This window comes from Labrus mixtus, chromosome 13, assembly GCF_963584025.1.
Source record: "Labrus mixtus chromosome 13, fLabMix1.1, whole genome shotgun sequence".
Lineage (NCBI taxonomy): Eukaryota > Metazoa > Chordata > Actinopteri > Labriformes > Labridae > Labrus > Labrus mixtus.
In genome coordinates, this window is record NC_083624.1 from 12043748 (window position 1) to 12060212 (window position 16465).

Consider the following 16465-nt stretch of genomic DNA (forward strand, 5'->3'; position numbering starts at 1 on the left):
TTATTACATAACAGTTATGTCTTAATGCTGAGATAAACTGGCTAGTAATTGCTCTTTTCTTTTAGTTGATATAGATAACTGCAAGATTTATGAGAATCTCAAAATTCTGCATGAAGGGACTAATAACACAAAATTAAAATTAAATTTAAAGTCATGACTTATTCTAAAAATGTGCTTGCTAAACACAGTTAATAAATTATCTTAATTAGTTTTTACATCAAGAAAAATATTTTTCCACTACATAAAATAAAAAATAATAAAAAAAACATTTTTATGTGTGATTCAAAGGCAAATAATACAAATGTGACTGTTTCTTGTAAAAGAAGCCACACTGTTGGACAACTTTAACAAATGACTGTTAGTTGACCCTTTATACCCGGAGCCATGGCAACGTGACATCACCTTTAAATCCAAACAAAAAAATCTATTTATATTACTGAGGACACTTAGGAGTCACAACCAAAAAGCGAAAAATATTTAAAATTACTATATTATATTTGATTAAAAATGGCTATAATTATATATTTTGCCCATCTAAAAAATATTACAATGAAATCCAAAACGAGTGAAATACAACTCTGGGTAGTTACTTTAAGTCTTTACATGATACTTTAGTTTTCCCTTTTCAACCTAGCTTGAATTACCTTTTGTTTTTGTTACTTGAACTAGAACTTATTACATGACAAGTTGCTACAAGGCTGCACTGTGACAAACAGCCCATATACTGGGCTGAGGCTGAAATGGAGCCGGATGGAGTTGAGGTGGGGGTGTGGACAAAGGGGTTGAGTGGGCTCTGAATACAGCTGGAGAGGTGAGAAGGACCTACTTGCAGCGTGGTTTGTTAAGAGCTGTTAATGTGCACATCCCCTCATTCTGACAGAAGTAATCGCAGGGGTTGGCCAGCTCATCACAACGTTGGTTCTTGAACCCTGACGTGCAGCTGCAAAACATTGTGTTTGGAGTGATAAAAGGGCCCAGAGAATGTATATTGCAGAACTGTTGTCTGTTTGATGAATGAAGGCTGACACAGTAATCCCTTTAAGAAGCTTCGCTCATAAGATGGAGTAAGTTAGTGTTGTGTCTGCAACAAGCAAATAAGCAAACCAAAAAATAAGAGAAGAAATCAATTTCACTGCTCACACACTGAGAGGAACATCTGCAAGAAAAGGCTGTTACAGTGGTCTCAATTTGAGATGTGAGTTTTCTTAAACAATTATTTCTGTGATTGCAATAACAAAGCTAAAATAAAACACTTCAAACCACAAAATCAATAACCCAGAAATACAAGAGCCTTTCACTTAATTCAAACTAGCTTTGGAAACACATAAAACACAAAATATACAATAATGACAACAGTTTCTTACAAACCAATTGAAGTGTTAAAGTAATGTGTTCACACAGTGAGTATTCTGTTCTTAAGGTAGCAAATGTTCTTTCAGAGTACCTGAACAAAGCTATCATTTCTTAAAATCCATTAGTAGGTCATATTGCATGTTTGAAATGTTCAGCTATGGGTAAAGTATTTATACTTATATATACACATTGGATTAAAGTAAAAAGCACGTCACATGAGCCAATAGCACAACATATTCCTCTCTTAAAATCACATGAGTTTCAATCTCTAATAGCAAAAATATGTAACTAGGGGGTGTCGGGAGCCTAGTTGTTCATGTGAGCACGCCCAATGTACAGAGGCTATAGTTCCCCAAGTGGGCGGCCTGGGTTAGAATCCGACCTGTGGCTCCTTTCCCGCATGTTATTCCCCACTTTCTCTCTCTTCCCAAGTTCTGACTCTATTTTCTGTCCTATCTCTAAAAAAGCCCAAAAAAGAAAACCAAAAAAAAAAAAGAACGCAACTAAACTAAACCGAACTGAAACTAAACTCCAAACCCAAAACTGAAAGTGTTTTATTCATTTTATTTGGGGTGGTACTTATTCAGCCTGAGGTCTGTTGGGCGCCCCCCCCCCCCCAGAGTTTCAAATAGAAAAACAAGCCAAAGTGACTCGTAAACATTTTGCTACACCCAGAAAATATTTACAATAAAGAAAAACGTAAGCTAAGGTAACAAGTTCTTTAGACAGAAGTACTGTTGCCGTTTACAGCTAATGAATTCAAGGTAATTGATCCAAAGTCCAGGGCAGCTGTTGAATGTTCTGCATTGTAGAGAAAAAGGTGTTATTGTATTTTTTTAATCCTTTTTATACATTGGATTTAAATCATCAAGTCTAAAGCCAGGGGTACACACCTTTAAAGAAATAAAGAAGAGTAAGAAAACCATGCATTGCCAAACCACAAGAGCATGTTTGAAGAACCATATTCAACTTCCCCTTTTCTGCCATTTATGGAATTGTAATGGTCACTGTACTTTCTTGCTTTGTATTCATGCAGTCAACCTTTCTTTCAACCTCAAGGAATCAATGTGGAGAGGTCATCATTTTCACTGATATTAAGAGAACATTAAAAAAAATAACATTCATAAACATACAAGTAAACAGCAACAAGATTTTAGGTAACAAGAAACAATAGAATAGCTTAGAAAAGTTAAAAGTTACATTCAAGAATGGTTAACATAGACACTGGGGTGGGTTGGGAACTACTGTTATAAGGGATGGGGTGGGTTTGGATAGGGATCTGGATCAGAACTTTTTGCACTCTGGTGATTGTTGTAACACTGTACAAAAAACCTGTGCAAAAACCAATAATGAAAGTTTGGATTAAGAATGGTCAACATTGCATCCAGTTTAAGATTGGTATATGGAGATAAAGGTTTTTTAAGTCCAATTTGTAACGTGAATTATTCCAGAGGTCTGCACGAGTGCACACAAACTGAAAGCAGTTTCCTCAATTAAGTGTTGGCATGCCGGGCTACAATACCCCTTTAGTAAGTCAGGTAATAATCACCAGTTTAATAAGAAAGTGATATATGATGGGAGGTTGCCAATAAGGCGTCTATAAATAAACAGAAACCTGTCATATATCATTATTCGGAAGGCCTCCTCAACCTTGTCATACAGGGTCATCTTTTGGTCGGAGCATTTGATTTATCAAAATAAAGTCACATTTGTAGCTTTTATGATGGTGAAACTTGGATGTTAACCATTGCATACCACCTCTCTACTGCAGTGCTGATGCCGTTTGGAAATCTCAACAACCTTTTTTTTAAGTTTCAAATGCAACGATTATAATACACAACACAACACAGCTCTGCTATGCAGGGTTTTTGCCTCAGAAAGGCTTTATGAAATATACATTTACTGAGTGTATTAGGGTCAAACATTATGATTTCTTAACGCAGACATATCCATCATCTCACATAATCTCCGTTCTTTGCAGCCAACAATAAAGCACATTATCAGGATCTGTTAACCTCATCGACTAGGATGGGATCATTTGCATAGAAATTGATTTTATCCCCTGGAATTTGTGAGTGATGACCGCAAATTTCCATTTCACTATATTGGACAATGGGCAGTTAAAAAAACAGAGTTGGCTTTTAAAATGGATTTCCAATTTCCTCCTTGAAGATATTTTTAATACAGCACTGCATGTGATTATGGCTGAGGTTATATTCAGGGCTTTCAGATGTCTTTCACAATGATTTTCTTTGCATCCACCTGTCAAGCTTTTCTTTGTTACAAGTTTCAGAAGTGGAATCTCATAGCATGTTCTACTGTTACATACCTCAGCTTCTTTTTGGGAGAGCAAACATCTAAAACCTACCATTGAGGAGTGTCAGAGAGGCCTGACATCAGCTCTTCACTGCAAGAAGGAACAGTGTGATATGTTCAGAATGGCAGACTTGAAGGGTTTTCTTATCTGCCTAAAAACCTTAAGCCAAAGCGAGGTGTCATACAGTGTCAGACGAGGTACTAGCACTCAGCCCCCTGCTGTGCCGTGGCTTCAACGTATTGACATCAAACCGTCCCTCAACTTAAGGATTTCTTTCCCATGGAAGACATTTATCTTGTACTGTTCTCCACGCAGGAATATGGTACCCCTTGGGGATCTAAGGCCAGGCTTTCTGCGGCAGCGAGCATTTGGATGGAAACAATAAGAGTGTGAATGATAGTGGAGAACATTCAATTTTCCCCACTTTCCTTCACCCATTAAGCAGTGACTTACTGACAGAAAGGCAGGCTGGTGTCGGGGTCCAGGTGACAGGTGCCTCCATTGTAGCAATATCCGTCACAGAGCTGACAGCTCGGGGCTATTCTGCCATTTGTACAACTGGAGGGTGAAGAAATAATGGATGCTGGTGAGAAGCAGGATACCATTCTTTTACAAGAAGCATTAAATTAGTTGTCATGATGTACATAGTTTATATAAAGAATGAGATTTCACCAGGCTCTTAATACACTAGCATAACCAGAAATTAAATGACTGGAGGCAGTTTGCCGAATAAAATTTAAGTTTTCATACAATCAATTCTAGAGGCCTTTAGCCTTAGGATACAGCAACAGGACTGGAGAATACACCATGGAACTAATTATTTTTCCATAAATGTAGAAAACTGTAAAAGCCTTAGATTACAGCAAAATTGATGAGGGGCACAAATAGAGAGCAGATACAAAGCACTCACTTGCAAACCACATCTCCCGTTTCATCGTTAATGAGGCACGGAGCTCCGTGACATCGTAGACACTTGTCCATCTCACACTTGTTTCCCTCAAACCTGGCAGGACACACACACTCCACATTGCCACTACTTGATAGGGTGCAGGCCCTGGAGTTCACGCAGTAGTGATGACAGATGTCTGTTCCACATATAAAGAGATAAAGAGAAGAGGGAAGTGCTTAATGAGAAACTGGGAAAAAAAAAAAAAGTGTAAGTTTGTTTGATTGGAACTGTACACAGCCTTAATGGGACTTAATTATCCACATCAAATGATATCTAAGCCACAGATGAGAACATATCACCCCTTGGGCAGCAATGGTAGGAAAACACTAATGATGTTCAGTTTAAATTGTTTTCCCCAATAACAATTAAGAAAAAGCGATGCAAAAGAAAATAAATTATCACTTCAGAACAGAAAGACCCAAAGGTTGTTTGAGTGTAGTACTTTGACTTTCTTTATCTGTAAATGGATGCAAATGTAGTATTTATGGAAAGAAAATACTCCAAGGGGTTGTGTTTTGTTCCACTGTGTTTGTGAACCGCTTAGTTCTATAGATTGTATGCAGCAGAACTGAATCTAATTCAACGGTTTGTTATGACTGTGGCTTGACTTGAAAGGCTTATGTCAATCAAATGAAGGCAATGTGCATTTGCTTTATTTGCCACGAGCTAAAAGGTGCAAGACTCACGGTAAAGACAACGGTCCCCAGTATATTCTGCCATACAGCGGCACACTGGCTGGTTCCCCTGAGTGATGTCGCATGTTCCTCCATTTAAACAGTAGTTGTCACAAATCCTCCTCTCACAGTAAGGCCCTGAGAAACCAACAGGACAGCGGCATGTAGGCTTACCTGGACAGGGAAAGAAAGGGAAAGATTAAGGGAGCATGAAAAGACCAACAATGCATTGATCCCACTCACAAAGATAGTCTGTTATAGACTGTTATAAATAATTATTTTGGGCATAGACCCCTAATTGTTTAAAAAAAAACAATGTAATATTTGGTAACACTTTATATTAAGGTGCTTGTAATAAGCATTAATAACAGGTAATAAGTCACCTATAAGACCTTATTAGATTGTTATTAACACAAATAAGAGTATATAAGTGTTAATATAGGCATAATTAACACATTTATTATGTCTTATAATACACTTATAGGCTCTTATTAGAAACTTATTAACACTTTATATACCGTCATAAAAATTAATAAGATGCTTATTAACATTAATAAGACTTCATGAATGTTAATTAAACTAAAAATTAACTTACAATTGGCTTGTAAGATATTAATTAACACAAAGAAACTTGTTTATAGACCACTTATCAACATTCATAAGATGTTTATTAACATTGATAAGACTTTATTAGGTTCATATTAATGCCTTAAGATTAATAAATACTTTATTATGCACTTATTAACAGTTAATGAAGCTCCTCTACAGATAGTGGATCTAAAATGGGAACACTGCTTATAAAGATTAATAAATACTTTATTATGCACTTATTAACAGCTCAGTGGGAACAGGGTCCAACTTTCAAGTAAACGCAGAAACACAAAGGAGGTCTATTAAACTTCCACTCAAACAGTTTTTGAAAAAAAAATGCTACTACAAATACAAGTATTATCTTTAACGTTAACTGTAAACAACATTATGAAAACATTTGGTGTGTCATAGCTACCAACATATCTGATCAAATTCAGGGAAAAAGCATAGTTTAACCCATGTTACTGGAAATAAAGTGCTGAAGGTGGACAAACTAGACTAGGACACCTGGAGCCCAAGATCTGAATACCAGTCAAGAGGCGCACACAGGAATACATTTGCAAACGTTGTATGTAAGGAACACAAATATTGCAAAACAAATTTTTAGTTTAATTAACACTCATGAAGTCTTATTAAGGTTAATAAGCATCTTATTAATATTTATGACAGTATATAAAGTGTTAATAAGTTTCTAATAAGAGCCTATAAGTGTCTTATAAGACATAATAAATGTGTTAATTATGCCTATATTAACACTTATATAGTCTTATTTGTGTTAATAAGAATCTAATAAGGTCTTATTAGTGACTTATTACCTGTTATTAATGCTTATTACAAGCACCTTAATATAAAGTGTTATTTTTACATTTTTTACAATAAACACACAACTGAGTGACATGTTCTTTTAGAGGTTTAGGTTCACTCTCCAGTCCTTATGGCTTGAAACAAATGAAAATGCACACATAATAGAAAAGATAAATAGCAATAAAATAACAGGTATGTACAACTAGTTTACAAGTGAACTACACAGGATAATTATGACAAGTGATAAGTGATGATTTTAAGTGACATGGTATGATCAATAGCAGCATTGGTCAGATTGATAGTAAAATTAGACACCAATCTGTCAATCGTTATACTCCCACAGTCACTGTCACTGGTTGATATACACAGTAAAAAACATGAAGCACTTTGATGAGAGTAATGGCAAAGACCCATCCTTCTATCCATCACTTTTAGACATATATGGGTCAAGATGACAGCAGATTGGCACCTATGGAGAGGAGTTTGGCTGTTGTGTCCTTCAGGTTTATCCAGGGGGGCACCAAATAGTTCATGGGTCAGGCACAATTTGCATAAAATTCATCCAATGTGTCCAGGGTCATCCCACATTTTCCCCTTGTATTCTTGTCTGGAATACCTCTAACAGAGAGGTGCTCTGCAGCTCCCGATCAGCAATGACCTCAAGCAGCTTCAACATGAGGGAGCAGAGGTTCTACCTTGTGTTTTTTTTTTTTACATTTCACATTTGAATTTGTAGGTTTTTGATGCGTTTTATTTCTCTTGTATATTCCCCTTAATTTCAACGTAATAGAAAATACAACACTGTTAGAAGCATGGTTAATTCCGCTGCTCTATTATAAATCTTTTGAAAGTGGAAGAGCCTCAGCTGAAAGAGTAAAACCCCTCAGGTGAGATGTCTAAAACAGCCTGAAAATAAAATACATGTACGCATGAAATGTTATTCGAGGTCATGCATGATTGATATTTGAACACCCCTTTTAGTCTCATTTAGATTATTTGGCTGTAAGTGTTTGATGATCCTGATAACACCTAAAGGTCAAAAGGTTGTTTTTTACAGGTTTTTAGCATCCAACATAGACAATCCCCTTTCTCCCATTTGTGTGTCAATTACCAGCATCCTACTTAGACACAACAGATACAGAACAGCATACACATTCATTTTGTGTTGTGTTTATAAGTAAAAATGTTTTTTTAATGTTCTGACTTAATGTCAAAGTACAATTATTCAGAGGTTTTAGATGGATACTCCATATCAGAGGCTTAACACACTTGGTAGTGTTGGTATTACAAGAAAAAAATGGCACTGCAACATCTTTAATCACAGGGAGCCCTGATTGCTTGAAGTCTTGATTGATTGGAGTCATGAGCATGATATACTCTTTTAATTAAAAAAATAATAATATTTTCCCCACAGCACTGTTAGAGTGGAAAGGCTTTATGTGAGCAGGTGTCACATGTTACAAGCAGGTACAGAACCATATCACTTCAGCTCTTCATGTTCCCTTTTAAAAACCCTACCATCATACCTAAGAAAGAAGCCCCAAGACTGAAGGTGTAGAGGAAAGGTTCTGTCTGCACTGTATTTAACCAAGTTGCCATGGATACGTGTCTTGCTACATGGGTCAAATACAACAATAACAATTTCGCACTTGAAAACTCTGTCACTGTCATAATCTGTTTGAAATGTCAATCATTATGCTTCAAGACACTTTTTTCTCACTCCCCCTCCTGTCTGTCCTCTGACTGTGAAGCTTCAAACTCCCAGGCTCCCTGAACTATCCATTTGTGCTTAGTAATTTAGATGAAGTGATGTTATTGCATGGATGCATAGATTTAAAGCCTCAGGTTGTGAAGAAAATAAAATCAGCATACATAACAGACAAACGTGGATGCCCAGAGCACAGGACTGTCAGTCCTTATATCTAGGTGCAGGTGATGACAGTAAACATTATCTTGACAGCATTTGCTGTCAATACAATACAGACCTTATTGTGGAACAGGAAAGAAACCCCTAGTCTAATTTTGGCACATTCAATAACACAAAGTATTTATGCAGCACTTGAGAACTATGCCCTCAATTTATTAAATCAAAGACCACAAAAGGAAGGCACATGTGGATCTTGCTAAATAATACTTATAATTAATACGTTTTTACACTTGATGTGTTTGTTTGATGATCCCGTCTACTTTTCTACTCTTATTACAGCTGTTCACTACTTCATAACAGACAGCAGAGCATTCACACACAGAAGCAGGAAATAAATACAATAATGTGTCGGGTGTTTTTTAGCAAAACTGAAAAATGAAGACTTGAATGTAACCTTGTGCTTTCATAGATCAAACTGAACAGATTCCAGTCTTGTTAGGATGCTTTCAGTCCCCTTTTTATTACAAAGAGCCTTTGACTTTATCCACACCCTTGCTCATCATTTATCCAATTTTCTTTTGCCTCAAGGACACGTGTTCAATGCAGCAAGACCTCTTCTTTGAATGAAAAATGGCTGTCATGGCATGAAAGGAACAGAATTGTCTGTCTCCAGCAGCACAACAAACATTACAACACATTTTCCTCTTGGTTGTCCACCATAAACAGGAATTCAATTCATCATCCAGTGTAGAATGTTGGACTTTGCTGATGAATGAAAGACAAAGGGAGCACTGCCTTCATTTCCCAGTCCTGAAGCCCTGGTGCAGTGATCTCAGAGGGCTTAACACGATTTGGATGTTTGACAGACACACTCCATTTTCTTTAAAGAGCAGGAGTGATTATCTTGGCTGAGAGCTGTTTTAAAATCTTAACAGAATTTGATTAAAAAGATACATAACTCCTCTTTTTCCTTTTTTAAAATGTCTTTACTTCCTGTTGGGCAGACATGCTTCCCAAAGACCAAATGAAAAGTAAACAGATTATGTTATACGCTGTAAAAAGACCAAAGGCAAAAGACTTTGCCCATTTGAAGGGATTAAAGATGAATAGAAATCATGCTCCTCACAAATCAAAGCCCAAACTTTGAAAACAACAAATGACACTTTATGAACAGGGCCATTGATCTGCTGAGTTTAGTCACCTCAAATGGAAACGGAGACGTTGTGGGTAATTGCTATGATGGGAAGATGATGCACGTGATTGTAAATCAATAATACCATTTTTAATAGGGATATAAATCTTGTAACAATCCCAACACTGAAACCTCAGCATATTGATATAAAACTACTAGATTGTAGGGTAGAACTGGTTGTTCCAGACCCATTAAAGCATGAAAGAAGACACTGCAAGATAGAGGGTTGATACTTCAGGCGTATTTGACAGGAGCGTCACTGACAAAAATTGCTCAGCTGGCAGATCTAACGTTGCAAAATTGAGCAGAGTTGAGAAAGGCAAGGTAGTTTTAAAGGAAGACAAATGTGGTTGAATGACATTATGCATCGGGTCAGTGTGCAGGAGGAAATGGGCAGGTAACTCTGAATTGAAAATGTCTGTTTGTGGCTGTGACAGGTTTTTTTTTCGGCAGGATTAGTGTTTCATGAATACGAAGGACTTTGAATAAAAACACAACAAAAGATTTAGAAATACATATCAACATAGAGATAAATCAACATGGGGTGAACACAAGGTAGAACACCAGTGAAATAGAGTTCAAGCCCTATGGCTCTGCAGAAATAGGAAGAAGGAATCGTGCTGCACATTTGACAGTACATTTTTAAGTAGACTTACCCAGGGGGGATCCCATGCAGGTGCCTCCATTTAGGCAGTAGTCCGTACAGTGGTTGACCTCACAGCGCTCGCCTGAGAAGTCCGGCCAGCAGTAGCACCTCCAGTCTCCTTTCTCATTGGCTAAGCAGCGGCCTCCATTCTCGCAGGCAGGACGGCACAGTTCACCTTCACAACAGCAAAGTCCATCACATACTGTGCTGCAGTGTATTGCAGACAACAAAGACTGTAGAAATGTGGACCTGAATTTTTGAGTGAGTAAGAATGAACAAAAACCTGCATGCGGGAGGTTTGTTCATCCTCAACAAACACCAAAGCCTCAGAATGTTTTGCTCAGGGGTTTGTTTAGTCCTAGCTGTGTACCGTATAGATTCTTGTTAAAGTACATTTTTTAATACTTTAATTCAATTTTCAAGCCGAAACTACGGTGGCAGGTACGTGCACAGGCTCGGCAACATCCGAAACAACGTACATTTAGAGAAACTCGCAGTATGTACAGAAATGCTGCACTTTGAAAAGCAAATGCAAACATCCAACAGCTGTAACAAGCTGCTAATGACACAAACGTGCTGCAAAAAGCCGAGACAACTGCGTCATCAGACGCGCTGCAAACACATACACGAAACAAATCAAAAACATACACAGGTTCAGAAAACAACTGAAGATAGATAAATGCTGCAAGTTAAGCCTTTTCAACAGAAGTACATACAGGCCTTTAGGGGGCGCTATATGGGACAGTTTGTTTCATTTGCAGTGCATTTCAGCCGTTGCACTTGTTTTAGTCGTTTGCTATTTGAATGTGCAGCTTCTCTGAATATGCTGCATGTTTCTCTAATGTACGTCACTTCAGTTGTTGCCAAGCCATGCACGTACCGGCCACCGTACAAAACAAAGCAGGCAAGTGTTTTATTTTGAAATCCCTTAAATCTTAACGCAAACTCAACTTTGGCTTGAAGATGAAAGAGCAAGCCCACCTGAGACGATGACATCACTACAGGTGCCATTCACCAGAACCTTCCCCTCTGGACAGGTGCACCGGGCACCCGTTGGGTTGAGCAGACACATGAAATCACATGACATTCTCAGGCAAGGGTTTGATGCTGTGGAGAGAGTGAAGAAAAGCCAAGAAGGTAATCTGTCAGTCTGGCCTGAGATGAGAAAGATCTTTTTGTTTTTGAAAGTGTTTGTTCTTACTCAAAGTAAAGACATTTATTTCAAGTGTTTTAAATATCTGTTATTCTCTTGAATCCTAGCGAGGCACCAGAGTTAAGCATAAGAATGACTTCTCGACCTCATCTCCCGATTATGGAACATATTAAGAACTTCCTGTTGTCTAACTGATTAGCACACTTTGAAGTGCCCTTCTCTCTGACGCACACAATGGGTACACAAAGTAAGGAAAACGTCTCATGAAAAGGTACTCTAAAACAACCAGTACTGATAATAATAAAGCTTTGTGAGGCACTCGCTACTTTGGATTTAATATTTTAACTGAAATGTGCAGAGTAATGAACAGAGCTCAAAGACAGCAATTTGATTTACAAAATTTGCAAAACATGTAATTTACACATTTGATTTAAACTCATGTAGAAGTTATGTTTTCATGCTTCACATATTTACTTTAAGTCTGGTACATAATGTAAAAACTAAAAATAATGAGTGCTCAGATTTCTGACACAACACATGATGATGAAAGCTCTGAAAAAAAAACTAAATGGTTTTTAGGGATTTTTTTTTGCTGAAGATATCAAGCCTTCATGTTATCTTTTTTTTTTTGCAGGCAGTGCACATCTTCAACCCACAGACTACACACGACACAGCCATCCTAATGAGTCTCTGTGGAATGGAACAGCTGCCCTTAAAGTGAAAAAATGACCGAGATGGAGCTGCCTAATGCTTTATAACCATTAACACCAGAGATGTAACAAATAAGTGAGGCTGGTAGACTACATGAGGAAAGTGAGTGAAGAGACACGGTTGTATTGATTGACTGTGCTGAAGGAAACAGATGGGTGTGTTTTGGTTGCACATCTGAAAAAGTAATATGTTTCAGAGAGATGTTAAAACAGTTGTTTCAGCCTCATCTTCTCAGGGAAACAGTTTTTTAGTTGGTTTTTTTACCAATACATATATAATAATAGGCTTAATACATTTATTATAAAAACATATTTATACATTCTGAAAAAGTTAGTCAAACCTTTTCATGACAAAGATTTCATGATATTTAGACTTACACACTAAACTTTTGATTCATCATAAGTAAAAGTTAGTACACATCCTAACAATATCATGGGTGAATAATATGTGGTGGGTAGTCTTTTAAACTATACTAAGTATTGACTTAACTCCCTATCTTATACTGATGTCAGTAAAATCCCTCATGTCAGCCTGAAACAGTTCTTTATAGCTGCTGTCTCTTTAAGGCCCCTCTCTCCATGTAGCCAATTTCTTCCCATTGGCCAGTTCTTTTGGCAGTCGCAGGGTAATTTGTGTGAGTTTCAGGTGGGCGTGTCCTCTGAAGAGCTGCCCAGTTGGGCATGGACAACCTGATGTCAGGTTCTGGTCAAGTCTTGAGAAGTTCTCTTTATCAGCTCATCTAAATATGGATCAGCATAACAGATCTCCTTTAAGGGTTTGTAATCGACTCATTTGTCCTCACCTTATGTCCTACCTGAAATCCCCAAACTAGAAAAACTCAATGAACAGTAAATCAGAAACTGAATTGCTACTGGAATGTAGGCTCTATATAAAATTGGAAACAGAATATTGTCAGGGAACAAACTGGTTTGGAATTACTTCATCTTCCTTCTGTTATGAAAATAATGTTCATGAATTAGGGCTGTCAGTGTTTACGTGTTAATTGCAATGGTCCCGGACGAATGCATTCATTTTTCAAGTCGTATTAATCACATGCTATTCTGCCCCTTTTGGCGCACCATAGATAGGCCACCGCAGAGTCTCCCTGTAGCATAGACTGTGTAGCCACAGTGATGGAAAAGAATGTCTCCTCTGCTCCTTCGAATGGCTCATTTAACTTTAAAAACTCCCAGACATTAATATCCTAGAGGTGATAACAAACATTATATTTCTTTGGTGAACATTCCCTTTAGCTGCTTTCATTTATTTATTTAGAACATTTTTCTGTGACATTAAGTTAATGTGGGAACCTTTGAACTATGGATATTTACCACTTAGTCTCTTTCAAAATAAAAGCAGGTCTGTATCCAAACAGGGAGTAGGGTACCATTAACTTAAGGCAGTACAAAAATACAAAATAAAAGCACCACACAACATACAAATGTGATTTATCTCGATTAACTATATATTATTCAGCGATTCATTTTTGTATTCATTTGGCAGCCTTTATATGAATGCATCATGGTTACTTGATAATACTTTAAAAAAGGACTGATCTTAAAGACAACATACCATCCTGCTGTTTGTAACGGTGGGAGATCAAAACATTGGTAGGCTTCTCAATACCCAAATTGAGAAATTCCACTGGCTGTTTGCCATACTTGTGAATCTTGAAGAGCTCATGCTTAAGTCCAGTTCCATAGATGTAGTCCTCAAAGATATCAATTCTATATGGCTGTGAAATTCCTGTAAATCCAAAAGAGAAAGGAATCAGATAACAGAAGGTTAACTCCTCAGAACACTTTACATGTTGGGAAACTGGAAGTTTGTATCCTGTGGCAGTGCATTGGTTGTAATTATTTGATTAAAAAAAAGTTGAGTAAACTGATGTGGAGCATGAATAAAATGTCTTTAACAGAAGTTGTGCTTTGCTTTGCTGGTTTTCTTACCGTGTCTGTTGCTGATTGTCACCAGAGGGTCTGAGCCGTCCAATCTCATGCTCCCTATCTGCGAAAGCTCAGGATCTGCCCAGTATAATCGCTGGTTGAAATAATCAATGGCCAGCCCTGTGGGAGGATGTAGGAAATACATTTATTTACCTGACAAATTACACAGGCATCATCAAGGAGTCCCTCAGCACAGGAGACCTTAAGGTCAGAATAGTTATATATGTAGCAGATCAACGCGATGTGGCGAATAGATTTCATTTGTTTCATTCTCCCTCTGGCTGTTTGCATTCAACATTTGTTTTGCTTGTGTCAATATAGCATATTAGATCTACCACCTAGTTGTGCAGTGCACTTTTGATGAGTGTAGGCGTGCTTACATTTCAATTTCAAACAAGAGATTCACTTCTACTTCTCCCTAAAGTCTGACAGGATAATTTAGCACCTGGCTGGGGCATTTAAATAGGTTTGCTTTTTTCCCCAAATGATGAATTTCCCTTTCTGTGACCAAGACAGAGCATTGGTCCCTTGAATTAAAGGAGGCCAAAGCAGCTCTTCAAAACTAGATCAGTCCTAAGTGTCTCCCTGTAGACACACCAAGAAATTCCTCGAGGCTGAAAAGTATCTCTAACTTTTACATTTCCTTGGTGTTTTTTCCACATCAAACTTTAAAGGCATTAAGATGGTACACATACTTTAGTAGAGTGTGACTGCACTGGCTTTTCAGTACTCTATCTACAGTGCATGAATAAAAAGACATAATTTATGTATTTATCCCAATCAAACAAAGTGGGAGAAGGCAGAATCTTCAGCCTTATTTTGATATTCTGGCCTGCAGATTGATTACTTAGTTATTGATAATGTTGTTATGACAAATTAGTCCGTCATGATAATTGTTCTTAATTATGGAGTTTCAAACAATGAAGTCGCATGATCACAATGATGGAGTGTTGTTTTTAGATGTCCATTGCCTGCTTCCGGAAAAAAAGGAAATTAACAGCTTTTTTTCCCCTTCAACCACATTATCAGTTTGTCAGCTCATCAAATCTGATGTCCAATAATGAATAAAACAAATCTCTTTTACATAAGCCATCACTTAAGCTTTTCAGAAATACTATGGCTAAATGCTCATAAGTCTAGGACAAAACAAACATAGCTTTATTAGCCACATAACAGATTCAGTACATTGCCAGGATTTTACTTGGTTGTCCTCAAAGTCACATGATGATGGTCTACAACATATACAAAGCTGGGAGAGATCTGGGAAATGCTTGAAGTTTCATGGCTTCACCCAAGGGTTGGTTTTACCGTAAAATAAATGATGTCATGTGGCATCTAGGTGTTGCCATAAACAATGTCCAGGCTGACTATATGTGAGAAACTTACTCCTGCATTACTGATAGGCTCACCGAAAGGCTAATTTATTCCATATACTGTACATCTACCGTTGAGGACATATGAAAGCACTTTCGGTCAGTGTAAGCTAGCCATGAAGCAAAAATGGTAACCACAACTTGGCCAAAGTAATGCTGGTACTGTTTTAGCCATGAGAAGAGAGAGGGAATGAGGATAACTCATCTGTAAAAAAAAAAAAAAACTGTAGCCCTAAAACAACACAATCAAACTGAGATGAAAAGATGTATTCTCTATAAAGTCTGATCAGTCAGTTAAGATTTTTTGGCTTTGAAAATGCCTAAACCGATCACCAGACAGCACAATTCATAAAGAAGTGAGTAAAATGTCTGATTGCAATAACAACCTGAAATCTGTGTGCATTTCCTTTATTTTTTCAAGTCCAACATGTTGTCTCCTGCTACTCCCGACCAACAGAATGAGTGATGGCAATGGTAATTGGACTGCACTTATATAGCTCTTCCTAGTCTTCCAACCACTCAAAGCGCTTTTACCCGACATGTGGTATTCACCCTTTCATGCACAGTCACACGTTTAAAATAGATGCTGCTACATAAAGTGCCCAACTGCCCATCAGTACTAATCACATTTATACAGCGATGGCCATGCCTCCAGGAGAAACTGATGGTACAGTATCTCGCCAAGGACAAGAGATATCTGTGAAATAAATACGGTGACATATATAATCAAATTCACAGACACACAAAGTATGTAAGCCTACACACACACACACCACACAAACCCTCTGCTACATGCATGCAGCTTGAACCAAGTTGACACATCAGGATGGTGATGTGATCTTGTTTGCGTAATCTACTATGTCAGATGTTTAATGGAAGTATATTACAC

At 37.6% G+C, this 16465-nt stretch overlaps 1 protein-coding gene across 1 annotated transcript in view; it reads right to left on the reverse strand.

The window, feature by feature from the left end:
- The window catches only part of lrp1bb (low density lipoprotein receptor-related protein 1Bb), a 267014-nt gene that overhangs the window by 6930 nt on the left and 243619 nt on the right, over window positions 1-16465 (reverse strand). Inside the window, exons 80-87 of the mRNA XM_061053736.1 lie at window positions 14207-14323; window positions 13830-14003; window positions 11375-11500; window positions 10404-10568; window positions 5306-5467; window positions 4581-4755; window positions 4124-4228; window positions 827-940 (exon numbers count right to left, since the gene is read on the reverse strand). Of these exons, the coding sequence (XP_060909719.1) occupies window positions 827-940; window positions 4124-4228; window positions 4581-4755; window positions 5306-5467; window positions 10404-10568; window positions 11375-11500; window positions 13830-14003; window positions 14207-14323 (1138 nt within the window). The remainder of the gene's footprint in view (window positions 1-826; window positions 941-4123; window positions 4229-4580; window positions 4756-5305; window positions 5468-10403; window positions 10569-11374; window positions 11501-13829; window positions 14004-14206; window positions 14324-16465) is intronic.